This window comes from Geotrypetes seraphini, chromosome 11, assembly GCF_902459505.1.
Source record: "Geotrypetes seraphini chromosome 11, aGeoSer1.1, whole genome shotgun sequence".
NCBI classification, from domain to species: domain Eukaryota; kingdom Metazoa; phylum Chordata; class Amphibia; order Gymnophiona; family Dermophiidae; genus Geotrypetes; species Geotrypetes seraphini.
Window position 1 is genome coordinate 94,514,256 of NC_047094.1, and position 13,169 is coordinate 94,527,424.

Genomic DNA, 13,169 nt, shown 5'->3' on the forward strand with positions numbered 1-13,169 from the left:
CTTCCAATTGTAATTGTGCCCCATATAGTAAACAGAACTGGATATAGGAATACTCTTCAGGATTGAAGCCTTGGGGGTCCTTTTATCAAGCCGCGGTAGGGGTTTAACGCGCATAATATCGCATATTAAACTGCCTGCCGCACTAGCCGCTAACGCCTGCATTGAGCAGGTGTTATTTTTTTAGCTGGCCGCGGGGGTTAGCGCGTGATGAAATGTCCGACGCGCTAACCCCGCTAGCACGGCTTGATAAAAGGAGCCCTTGGAGTTTAAACGGAGTGGAGATTTTTTACCTATGATGCTCAACTGAGGTTTTTCTCCACATCATATATTTGTGTGCGCACTACTTTTTTGCTTTGTTTTTTTTGTAAACTTTTGGGTATTTATAGTTTAGGAAGGGGGACCCTGATGTGCCTAATAGGGTAAGTACTTTTTGTATGGTTGATTATTCATGCTCTCTCCTTAAAACAGTGGGTAGTTGAAATCACCCATTATTATACTGTTGCCCAATTTGCCAGCTTTCCCTCTGAAAAAATGTCTTCATCTGCATGCTCGTTCTGGCCCAGGGGAAAGTCCATTCCTGTGGCCACTTACAACCAGAGGAGGAGATAGGCGACGGATTCTCATGCAGAAAGAGCGGGAATGGATTTTCCGTTTGGACACCGAAGAGCCCAAAGGATTAAATGCTAAAGTAGAGTGGCACATATTTTTTTGACTTTGAAATGAACACTTTATGGCTAATGACATTTTAACACAGTGATCATCAATTTCTCATTCAAAGAATAGGAGGTGCAAGCCCTTTCAGGCCATTGGATGTTGCAATCAGGCTCCTCCCATGTGATGTCATATATTAGTAGTATAAAACTGGGCAGTTCAAAGCGGCGGCCATCTTTGCCATTTTGAGCGTTCATACATTCGCCAAGTAAGTAGAAGTACGGAGAGGAGTATTCTGGCATTGGTCTTACCCTAGTAGCGATATTTTTTGCATTATTTTCACAGGAGTCTATTGCCCTGAAGCAGCCATACAGCAAAATGCCAGCTAGCTTTACATTGGCAGGAACGGACCGCAGCAAAGAAAACAGAAGCTGAGAGATATAAGAACTCATAAGAACTCCCTGCCTAATTGAAGCTAAGTTCATTATCAGTTTTTTTGAGAGTTTTTTTGATATACATCATCTTAAAATTAGGCAGGAAGGGGAGAGTGCCGATGAGATTAGTTCCCTATCTAGTGCTGTTGTATAGTTAATCACTGGCAACGCACGGGGATCTGAGGCCTCTCCTCTATAAAGAACTTTAAATGTGTGATTAGTGGAGATAAGTCTGATATGAGAAAACTTTATCACTGTTTCTAATTAAGAATTTGAAAATTGAATATAAGGGAGGTATTTTTGTGGATTTATGATTGATTTCTCTTTAGCCTATATACATTGTTTTCAAGTCACTTAATTCCCCCATTGCCCCAGGTACATTAGATAGAATATGAGCCCACCGAGACAGATAGGGAAAAATGCTTGAGTACTTGAATATAAACCACTTAGGTAATAAGTGGTATATAAATACTTACATTTTTTTTTTAAAAAAAAGGTCTGTCACCTTCGCACCAGGCAGGAAAGTGACTAGGCGATTCTCACACTCACCAGCCACCCAGCTATCTACATGCCTAAAGATTGAATCTCCCACTACAATGGCCGTCCTAACTTCTCCCTTTTGGGTTGAAGCCCCTGGAAATAGATCCTCAGTGCAAGAGGATATTGCACCTGCATTTCCTGGTGGGCAGGTCCTGGCTACAGGATCATTTCCTATATCACCAGTGTGATATTCGCCTTTCAGGAGACCTCCCTCCTCCAAGGCAGGACAGGGGCTGCCAGACTGGAGGTGGAACATCTCTACAACGTCCCTGTAGGTCTCCTCTATGTACCTCTCTGCCAGCTCCTCCAAGTCTGTAACTCTAGCCTCAAGAGAACTTATTCATTCTCTGAGAGCCAGGAGATCTTTGCAGTGAGCACACATAATTTCTCACCAACTGGGAGATAATCATACATGTGACACTCAGTGCAAAAGACTGCATAGTTCCCCTTTTGTTGCTGGACTGCATCTTATTATTGAGCTGCTTAATTAAATCGTATTAATGTACTGGGTATGTTAGACTGGTATAAAGAGCCTTAAGATAATTTGTATGCTTTATTTAGTGTTTGAGTCTTAGCAAATAATGAAATGTAATAAGAATATGTAATAACTTGTTCACCTGTTGTCCTAAGTAGGATAATCGACTATTTTAATTAAAATTATAAATAAAGGAAATGAGCTAGGGATGCATGGGTGTGGGGTGGGTGGGAGGGAGGGAATGTAGACTAAGCTAAGCCCTGCCTGCCAGAGACTATCTCTAGCAGAAAGTTCATGCTTAAAAACTATACTTTATGGAAGCTAGCTAAGTAAAGCTTGCTTTTTTAAGATCTAAAACTATCTTTATAAAAGAACCTACAGTTTAGCTTTTATCCCCTAAATTAGCAATGCTAAGAATAAAATAATGTATACTTACCCAGAGAAATCTCCTGTCTCTGAAAAATATGTCCTCTCCTTTCCTCTCAGAGAGGAGCATATACCTCTGTACCTCTTGGACTATTCCTCTCTTTCTCTAGGTTTGCAGTGTAAGGGACTGCAACAACAGGCCCTTTGAAGCTAACATAATAATCTTTGAAGCTATCACAATAATCTCCCCCCCCCCCCCCGATCCTTAACACCTAATTCAGGTCAGGAGCTTTGCTTCTGCTCCTCATGGTAAAGACAGAAACTTTGTTTCTTTTAAACAGAAAGCTGAACATACACATGTAAGTGCGGTAAGTATATATGTGCAGTGCAAGATTAGCATTTTTTGTATATTTGTAGTGACCAGCAATCACCCGTGTAAAACCCCAAGTTATGCTGCTCCTTTTTGAACTTATTATTTTCCTGAAATGGATGCTCAAATATATTTGTGTATTTGCCAGTATTGCATATTTTACAAAAGGCTCCACATTCGGCAGAGCTTTCTGTAAAATTCTGAGGGAACTGTGAAATGTTCTAACCTAGGCATGCTAATTCCAACCTTGATTTTCTATGTAAAATGGAGCTTTCTTGTTTTTATTGGAAAAATACCCACAGTAAAAAAAAAAAAAAAAGCAGTATCTGGGTTGTTTTTTTTCCTTTAGGAAGTTTAGAAATTGATGCAAAATTCACAGGCAAAAAATTCCCTAAAGAGTAGAGATGTGGCCTCATGGAAAGAACAGCAGGCTTAGTGGCATTTGAACTCTGGCCAAGGGAGGCCAGGGTTCAAATCCTAATGCTCCTATATCATTTGTTGATTTAGTTGCAAAAAAGGTCCTATTTACTCAACTGCATTATAGGAACATAATATCTATTGTTGCCCCCATTAGCATTCTTTAATTGACAGAAATTATTTCCAACAACACAGTTGACTGCCAGAAAAATAAATTCAGGCTAATGCATGTTCAATAATAAACTGCAAATCATGCAAAGCAGCTCATTATTATGTTTATCAGAGCTTACAAATAATATAGAGATGTTAAGCTTTTATCTGTGAAGCAGGGTAAATTCATTTTTTCTGGGAGAGACTGTGTAGAATCAAAGTTTCGCTTGTACCAGGCTAAGCATCACTAAGCTGAAAGCATTTGCTTACTGTGCCAACCAAAGCAAAAACTCCCAAGCAGGGTGCAGAAAAGCCTGCCGGACAAACGGTCCAATGGATTTCCAGGCCCCCTGCTGAAATTCACCTTCCTGATCATTACAAATCTAAGTTAGGCAGCTCTGGAGATATTATCTTTTCTTCTCTTTCTTTATCCCTTCTACCCTTTGTTGTTGCCTTTCATGTTCTTCCCCAAGTTGCATTATAAATTTTCCCTCCCCTAACGAACCTTCTTCTGTCTTGTTTTGTTTCCTTATTCAGGTTTATTGCCTTGTTTTATTTTTTAGATTGGTATTTATCCCTGTATTTATTATTGCAAACCACTTTGATTTGACAATTCCTGTTGGTAACTGCAGTATATCAAATAACTATAACTTTAACTGTTTTGGAGTTTCCAGGGTGACTGAGTCAGGGAAGTAGGATTTTAAGACTTGCATCTGATCCGAGTTTTCCTAAATGTACTCTTGAGCATTACAGAGCACGTAAAGCAGAAAAGTCAGTTCTAGCACCTGAATATACATTACATTACATTACATTACATTAGGGATTTCTATTCCGCCTGTGCCTTGCGGTTCTAGGCGGATTACAATATAGAAAATATCTGGGACATTCCAGTAGAGTTACATTTCAGGATAAGAGTAAGTTACAGGAACAGTAATGAGTTATGATACTACAATTTCACAGAAGATAATACTTATTACAGAAGATATTACATATAATAGAAGATAATGCATTTTACAGAGGTAATACATGTCAACTCGATCGGTTAAATCGGGTGTAGTGTAGAAGAAATTACAGTACATTCTAGATCGCAGATAAAAAGATGATATAGGTGGGTATTTCCGAAGTCGTTGATTGGGAGCTCATTGGGTGGTGGTTAGAGTGATGGGAGATATTTTTTGAACAGTAATGTTTTTATTTCTTTGCGGAATTCTTTTATGTCTGTTGTTTTGGTCAGTAATTTTGAGATGTCAGAGTCTATTTTAGCTGCCTGTGTCCCCAGGAGGTTGTCGTAAAGTTTCTTACGACAAGTACCGTTGAGTGGAGGGTAAGTGAAAAGGTTCTGTGTTCTTCTTCTTCTTGGTGGGAGGTAGTGGTGAAAACGGTTATTTAGGTAACTGGGTGCCATGCCGTGGGTTACTTTGAAAATGAGACAGTAGAGTTTGAATTGTGTTCTTGCTTTTATTGGTAGCCAGTGGGATTCAAGGTATGCATTGGTAATGTGGTCGTGTTTGCTGAGTGAGTACCGTATTTTCACACAGATAACGCGCACCCGTGTATAACGCGCACACGGGTATAGCGTGCAGAAACCACGATATTATGTATAAAAACTTTTGTATACCGCGCTCACGGGTATAACGCGCATGCTGCCCGGCTGTCCTTTCGCCCGCCCCGACTCTCCTCTGGCCACCCCGACTCTCCTTTCACCCGCCCCGACTCTCCTCTGGCCACCCCGACTCTCCTTTCGCCCTCCCCAACTCTCCGTGCCCTGTCCCGACTCTCCGTTTACCCGCCCTGCCCTGCCCCCCCCCCGGCAGGACCACTCGCACCCCCACCCCGAAGGACCGCCGACTCCCCGACAATATCGGGCCAGAAGGGAGCCCAAACCCTCCTGGCCACGGCGACCCCCTACCCCCACCCCGCACTACATTACGGGCAGGAGGGATCCCAGGCCCTCCTGCCCTCGACGCAAACCCCCCTCCCTCCAACGACTGCCCCCCCCAAGAACCTCCGACCGCCCCCCCAGCCGACCCGCGACCCCCCTGGCCGACCCCCACGACACCCCCACCCCCCTTCCCCGTACCTTTGGTAGTTGGCCGGACAGACGGGAGCCAAACCCGCCTGTCCGGCAGGCAGCCAACGACGGAATGAGGCCGGATTGGCCCATCCGTCCCAAAGCTCCGCCTACTGATGGGGCCTAAGGCGCGTGGGCCAATCAGAATAGGCCCTGGAGCCTTAGGTCCCACCTGGGGGTGCGGCCTGAGGCACATGGTCGGGTTGGGCCCATGTGCCTCAGGCCGCGCCCCCAGGTGGGACCTAAGGCTCCAGGGCCTATTCTGATTGGCCATCGCGCCTTAGGCCCCACCAGTAGGCGGAGGTTTGGGATGGATGGGCCAATCCGGCCTCATTCCGTCGTTGGCTGCCTGCCGGACAGGCGGGTTTGGCTCCCGTCTGTCCGGCCAACTACCAAAGGTACGGGGAAGGGGGGTGGGGGTGTCGTGGGGGTCGGCCAGGGGGGGTCGCGGGTCGGCTGGGGGGGGCGGTCGTAGGTTCTTGGGGGGGGCGGTCGTTGGAGGGAGGGGGGTTTGCGTCGAGGGCAGGAGGGCCTGGGATCCCTCCTGCCCGTAATGTAGTGCGGGGTGGGGGTAGGGGATCGCCGTGGCCAGGAGGGTTTGGGCTCCCTCCTGGCCCGATATTGTCGGGGAGTCGGCCGGGCAAGAGGGCTTGGGCTCCCTCTTGCTCCGATCGCGGGTGCGGGTGGGAGTGCGTGCGAGCGGTCGTTCGGGGTGGGGGTGCGAGCGGTCCTGATGGGGGGGGTGAATCGGGCGTCGGGCGGGGTGGGAACTATGTAGAAAAACTTTTGTATACCGCGCTCACGCGTATAACGCGCGTGGGGTATGCGCGGTAGGTAAAAACGCGTATAACGCACGCGTTATATGCGTGAAAATACGGTATATGAGTCTGAGGGCTGTGTTCTGGATGGACTGCAGTTTTTTTATCGTGTTGGTCGGGCAAGGTAAGTAGAGGCTGTTGCAGTAGTCTACAATACTTAGCACAAGGGATTGGACAATGATCCTGAATTGTTCTTTGTTGAAGAATTTTCTGATTTTTCTTAGATTTCGCATTGTGAAGAATGCTTTTTGGGTGATTTTTTGGATTTGTGTTTGCATTGTGCATCGTCTGTCTAGATGTATACCTAGGATTTTGAGGGCGCTCTGTATAGGGTACTTGATTGAGTTTACTTCCAGTTCTGTTTGGGAAACAAAGAATTTGTTTCCCAAAGAATATATTGCATACAAATAGCCGTGGTATGAAAGAAATTACCATATTTGCCGGCATATAGGACGCACCGGTATATAAGACACACCCCTTTTTAAAAACAGTTTTTAAGAAAAAATATTCGCATATACAGTCCCCTCCCCATCAGGCTCTGCACCCAGCCCCCTCCCTGCCAGGCACTACTCAAGTCCCCTTCCCTCCCAGGTTTTCCACCCTGTCGTCCCCCCTCCCAAGCCCTGTCCATCCATCCGTCCATCCTGCCTCCTCTGCCGCTGGAATCCCTGGTGGTCCAGAGGTGCAGCAGGCAGGAGCGAGTTTTTCCATGCTCCTGCCCCACTGCTAACCCGGTTAATGGGTGGCTGCCGTGAGATCAGGTTTCTTTAGCCACTGAGCGGCACATAGCAGGAGCATGCTTTGGCGCTCCTGCTCGGCGCTGAGCGGCTTCCTTTTTTTCTTTTACTCTGTGAACAGTCCTAAGCATGAGCAGCAGGGTAGGCTCAACCACCAGTCAGATTAGGCAGCCACATGGGCAGCAGCTTCAGGGGAATGGCAAAAGCAGCTGCAGTCAGTGAAAAATAACAGGGCTTGAAAGTCACACAAACTCAAAGAACCATCAGAACATACTTTTACCTCTAGGAAGGAAGGGGGGATTTGTTCAGAGATGTTTGTGGGTTGCATAGAAGAAAAACTGTACACTGGCAGCGGTATGGTAATTTTTGTTTTTGAATTTTAAAATAAAAGAAAAAAAAAATGAATCAAGTGGAAATAAAGAAGTAAATAAGAAAACAGGTAAATAAATGGGGGCGGGGCAGGGGGGCCCAGTGTACTTCTGTGCCTAGGGACCCTCGAAGAATTATTCCTGCCCTGAATCTAGATTTTCCTAGAGATAGATGGTATATCAAATTAAACTAGAAACTACTGAAATGCCCATCAGAGCATATATATTTCAGTCCTTAAAAATGTGGGCGGTGCTAGGTTGAGGGAATAAAGTTAGCTACCCATCACCGATTTCCCAGCCCTAGGGCCTAAGCTTTTGAGCCCTGCTTACTAAAGGGCTTCCCCAACTTTGCATTTATGGGAACAAGCTTACAAAGGGATCCGAAAGCTCTACAGTTCAGCACTGAAATTTGCTTGAATATTGGTCTCACTGGGACCAGACCACCACAATTCAATGTGCTAAGCCCAGCAGAACAGGTGTGAACTCAACTACTACTACTTATTTCCATGGCGCTGTTAGACGTGTGCAGCGCTGTACATGAAAACATTCAAGAGACAGTCCCTGCTTAGTAGAGCTTATAATCTAATCAGACAGGCAAACAGGACAAGTAGGGGGTTAGGGGCCTCTCGCTGATGCCTTACCATACCTGGTTTAGAGCCCTCGTCCACAGAGCCGTTGAAGACCTGGTTTGCAAACTCCGGCCTGTTGTCATTCATATCAATCACGTAAATGTAAAGGTCAATGGGATTTTCCACCTTGTTCCCATTCATATCCACGGCATGAGCTCTGAGCTGCAAATGGACAGAACAGAAGATAAACACCACAAAAATATATTTAACAGCAGCCTGCACTGTAAGATGCAGAATGACAATAGGAGCCTGTCAGCTCCGACATGGCAGTTTGTCAGTGATGGCACCAGCCCTTAAACCTTTCAGACGAATGTGCAGTCATGTCAGAGCAGAAGAGAGACATCTGTTTCCAGTCATTGCCCTCTGGGATACAAAATGTTTCATAACAGGGCATAACCCCGAATTCATTTGTTTAAAATTGTGTGTTGCTTTTTCCCGCTTAACCTCTATTCCCTCCTATTTTTCTTTATTGGGGAGCTATCTGATAATTCTTTTTCAGGGAGCTCTACACAGTGCACTATCATATTTATCCTCCAGAGTCTGTGAGGTTACCAAAAAAAAAAAAATAATAATTATACCAGTCAATATGAAGCCATAGGCGGCCAGTGTTTTGTTTGGGGTGTTTTTTGTGGTTTTTTTTTTTCAAAATACTGACCATTTCCAGCTAATTTAGTTCTAGATATTCAGTGGTAGGCCATGTCTAGGCATTGGCATTAAATACCAGGCCTGACAAGATTCTTTCTGGCAACCGGAACTTATACTAGAGGTCATGGCACCCATTTTTTTCCAAGGAACTGCAAGAGGCAGGAGCAAGTGGGAATTGCTCCTGTTCCAAGGACCACTAGACCACCCGGGTTGGTAGGTAAGCCAGAGGAGCTTTTTGGACTTGGGGTCAGAAGGGGGGGGGGGGTGAAAGAATGTGCTCATGGGGTGTGAGGGAAGGGCAATGCGCTTTAGGGCATAACTGATGGCTATGTGGGTGCCAGCTGATATTCAGTGTCAGTACCCACATAACTAACTAGGCAAAGCTGGGACTGAATATTGCTAACATCTGCCTAATACCTTGCTCCTCCTGGATTCTACCCCTGTAACACCCCTCTCCTGCCTTTAAACATTTCTGGTTAGTGGTGATATTCATCTGTAGTACTAGATTAAGAGCTGCTGCATATTGGCAGGTATAGGGCCAGCTATAGACATTGTGGGGCCCAAGGCACAAATTAAGAAGGCCCCCCCCCTCCCGATTCCATCCTTTTCCTCCCTCCCTGTGCTATTTGTATATTTTCCACCGAACAGGAGGACACAAGTCACTGTTGCTCTTTCTGTGGTGTTGCTTTGTGTGCAGTGTTTTGGCTATTTACAAAAATGTAAATTTCCACTTCCCCCTACCACCAATTCCAACTGTACTTTCCTTTTAATTTTTGTAAACCGGGTTGAACTCTATATTTATAGAGAAAATGCAATATATAAGCTTAAGGTTTAGTTTCGTTCTTAAAGGTTCCATTTAATTTTTGTCTTATTAACATTTAGGGCTCCTTTTACTAAGCTGCGATAGTGTTTTTAGTGTGCGCTAAACCTGCGCTACGCAGCTAGAACTAAAGCTAGCTCAATGCTGGCGTTAGCGTCTAGCACGCACGGCAATTCTGTGCGCTCTAAGCGCGCGCTAAAACTACTATCGCAGCTTAGTAAAAGAAGCCCTTAGAGTGGACTAACACAGCTATGACACTACTTTATCCAAAATTAAAAATAAAATTATTTTTTCTACTTGTGTGGTCTGATCATTTAATTTTTCTAATTGTGTTGATTCCAGTCTCTTTTTCTGCCTTCCTCTGGTTCAACTCTGTCTTGCCAGGGTTTTCTGTCCATTTGTCATTTTTTTCTCTTCTCCTGTCTTCTTTACTTCCTCCATTACATCCATCTCCAACATTGATCTTTTCCTTTCAATTTCTTCTGTTTATTTTTTTGACTGTCCAGATTTCATTATTACTATCCAGTTTTCAATTTTTTTTTCTACATCTATCTGAAGGTCTCCATCTCTTTCTTTCTCATCCTGGCCCTCCCATTCCCCTTTCCTTTCCTCATATCTCTCAGACTTTCATTAATTGTGTCTTCTCCTCCTATTCAAGTTTCAAGTTTATTAAAAGATTTGTTTGAACCGCTTATTCAGGTTTCTAAGCGGTTTATAATATAAAATTACATAAAAACACGTAAAAACAAGGGATGTTAAATAACAACACAGTCTAATTTAAAACTCTGTTAAAATGTACGGACCTACATTCAAACAATAGGGTAGTGAGGAAGAACTACAATAATTATAGGAAAGGTGCAACATAGAAGGAAATAACAATAGGAAAGGGGAAACAGCAGAATGCTTTAGTTTTGTCCTTAAAAGGACAGTTGTTATCCAAAGGCATCTTGGAATAAAAATGTTTTAAACTTTGCTATTCCATTCAGAGTTCCCTCCCTCTCTCTCTCTCTCTCCCTTACAACCAGCATCTTTCCTTCTCTCTTTCCCCTTCCATCACTGTTTCTCCCTCTCTCTCCACTTCCATTCAGTGTCGTTCCTTTTTTCCCTTCCATCCAGAATCTCTTCTCTCTTCCCCCCCTTCTCCACTACAGCTATCCAGGATCTCCTCTGTCTTTCTCTCTCACATATCCACAATCCAACATCTTCTCTATTTCTTCCCCCATCTAACATGCTCTTTTGTCTTTCATCCCCCTCTGCATTACCATGCCTGTCTCCCCACCCCCATTACTCCTATCCCACTTTTTTTTTCTTTCCCTCATCATGCTATATGATCCCATTTCTCTTTCTCTCATCCTACTATTATTTCATTCTTTCCTCCTCTTCCTCCTGGTCATTCATGGAAGCCTCTACCTTCTGGAGTGCCTGTGGGAATTAAGAGCTGACTTCGCTGTCTGTCACCCGTGCTGTGAGGCCCTGACCCTATGCGGGCCACTGTCAGCTCCCCACCCTTCCCTACCTATCGCTCACTTGCTCTCCCTCCCACTGCCACCGCATGCAAACAAAAGTAACCTGTGCCGCAGGGCCCTAAAGTTGGCTTCCTTCTTCCTTCCCCCACCTCATGACTTAACTTCCTATTTCATGGAGGGAAGAGGGAAGCTGACAAAAGCACAGGTTTATGTTTATTAAAATTTGATATCCTGCCAAAACTAACAGTTCTCAGCAGTTTACATAAAAATACAAGTTAAAACAAGAAAGGAACTCCATAATACAAAGAGAAGATCTATAAAAAAAAACATTCATATTTAAAATACTGCTGCAGTGGTGCCGGGAGAGGGCAGCAAGTGAGTAACAGACAGGAAAGGAAGGGAAACTCACCTCACTAGGCAGTCAGGGACCCCTTGTAGCTGTGGGGTCCAAGGCAACTGCCCTGTTTCCCGCCCCTCCCCCAATAACACTGGCCCTGAGCTTAAATTGCTTTGAATATCAACCCAACAGATTGCATCTCACGGCAGGGTTAGGTCAAAGTGCAGTCTGCCTCCCTTGTAAGAGTGACTGTGCACTGCTCTTTGACCAGGTATCAGCACAATCAAACTCAAACCAGTTCCTTGGGGATTCTGCTGATATCTCAGAGCATCTCTCATGCCTGGCCATCATGACAGGCAGAGCAAGACAAACCAGAACTAGGCTGTAATCAGACAGAACAAGATTTGTGTAGAAGCCAAAAGGTTCTATACACAACACAGAAAGTCCTCAGGAAATATGTGACTAGAACACTCTAGCAAAGGGGTGTCCAACCTTTTGGCTTCCCTGGGCCTCATTGGCCGAAAAAAATGTTTCTACTTCAGCAAGACAGAGGAGGGAGCCTGCAAGATGGTAAACACCCTGGGGCAGCAGAGGAAAACATGGCATCGCCCTCGACTGGGGCCGCACAAAATACTTCACGGGGCCGCAGGTTGGACACCCCTGCTCTAGCACGATTAGATCAATATCTAAATGAGAGAAGGGGGACCTCAAACACCCAAACGTGGGAACACAGCCCGCATCTTGCTGGGGTCATGAATATTATCACTGGTCCCCCAACTCCCCCCTACACTCAAGGTGAATTAATTATTTTTAAGTGCAAATTAGCACCCAAAAACCACTGGATAGCTGATGCAATAGCAAAAATATTCAAAAAAGAAACACTTAGCTTGTAATCAGACAGGCCAATAAACATTTATTTTCCTATATTTGTATCAGATTATTTTTGACTCATTAAAGTAATGTAATGCAGTTCATTTAATAAGTGGCAGAGATTTTCACGCTCTGGATACAGACCACTCAGGGCTCCTTTTACTAAGCCGCGTTAGGGCTTTAACGCGTGGAATAGCGCACACTAAATTGCCGCAAGCGCTAGCATTGAGCTGGCATTAGTTCTATTCGTGTAGCGCAGGTTTAGCGTGCGCTAAAAACGCTAACGCAGCTTAGTAAAAGGAGCCCTCAATGTTCGGAGTCTCTGTACAGCAATGGGATTCATGTTCTCTTTCAAAGTAAGTTAGAAAAACTGATGCCACGTGTACATTTAACAATCCAGCCATAAGACTAGGTAATCCCTTGTTAACCTCAGATTATATTTAAACATATAGTCCAAGTAGTATATTATTTAAATTTTTTTTATGGATCCTTAAAAGTGTGCCTCAAATTGCACATTCATCAAAGTTTTAGTTCATTAGCAATCATCATTAAACTACCGTATTTGCCGGCGTATAAGACGACTGGGCGTATAAGACGACCCCCCAACTTTTACAGTTAAAATATAGAGTTTGTTATATACTCGCCATTTAAGACTACCCCTTCTTCCACACACCTTCTGCACAACAAATAAAACTTAAAAGAACATCAGAATTTATTTCAACAATTTTAATTAATTCACTAAAGCTGAATAGAACCATAAACCCATGGGAGCTGCCATGCTATTTGTTTTCTAAACTGTTAACCAAACTGAAACTGTCAATGATAGAAGGAAGATAACACATAGAGGGAGAGAGCAAGTGCCGGGCAAGTCCCTAGCAAGTTTGCTGGCATGACAGTTTCCCTTTAAAAGCCTTCAAAAGCCTCCTGTTCGCCCCCGCAACTTCCTTAAGGGCTAGACTCCACACACGGCCGCATGTGCGAGAGACGTAGTAAAGAGAAAAGGGG

The 13,169-nt window shown here is 44.4% G+C and overlaps 1 protein-coding gene across 2 annotated transcripts in view; it reads right to left on the minus strand.

Moving 5' to 3' along the window:
• The window catches only part of CDH4 (cadherin 4), a 1,411,847-nt gene that overhangs the window by 213,525 nt on the left and 1,185,153 nt on the right, over nt 1-13,169 (minus strand). For both annotated transcript variants that reach the window (XM_033963168.1, XM_033963167.1), the window contains exon 6: nt 8,044-8,188. In XM_033963168.1, coding sequence (XP_033819059.1) covers nt 8,044-8,188 — 145 coding nt within the window. The remainder of the gene's footprint in view (nt 1-8,043; nt 8,189-13,169) is intronic.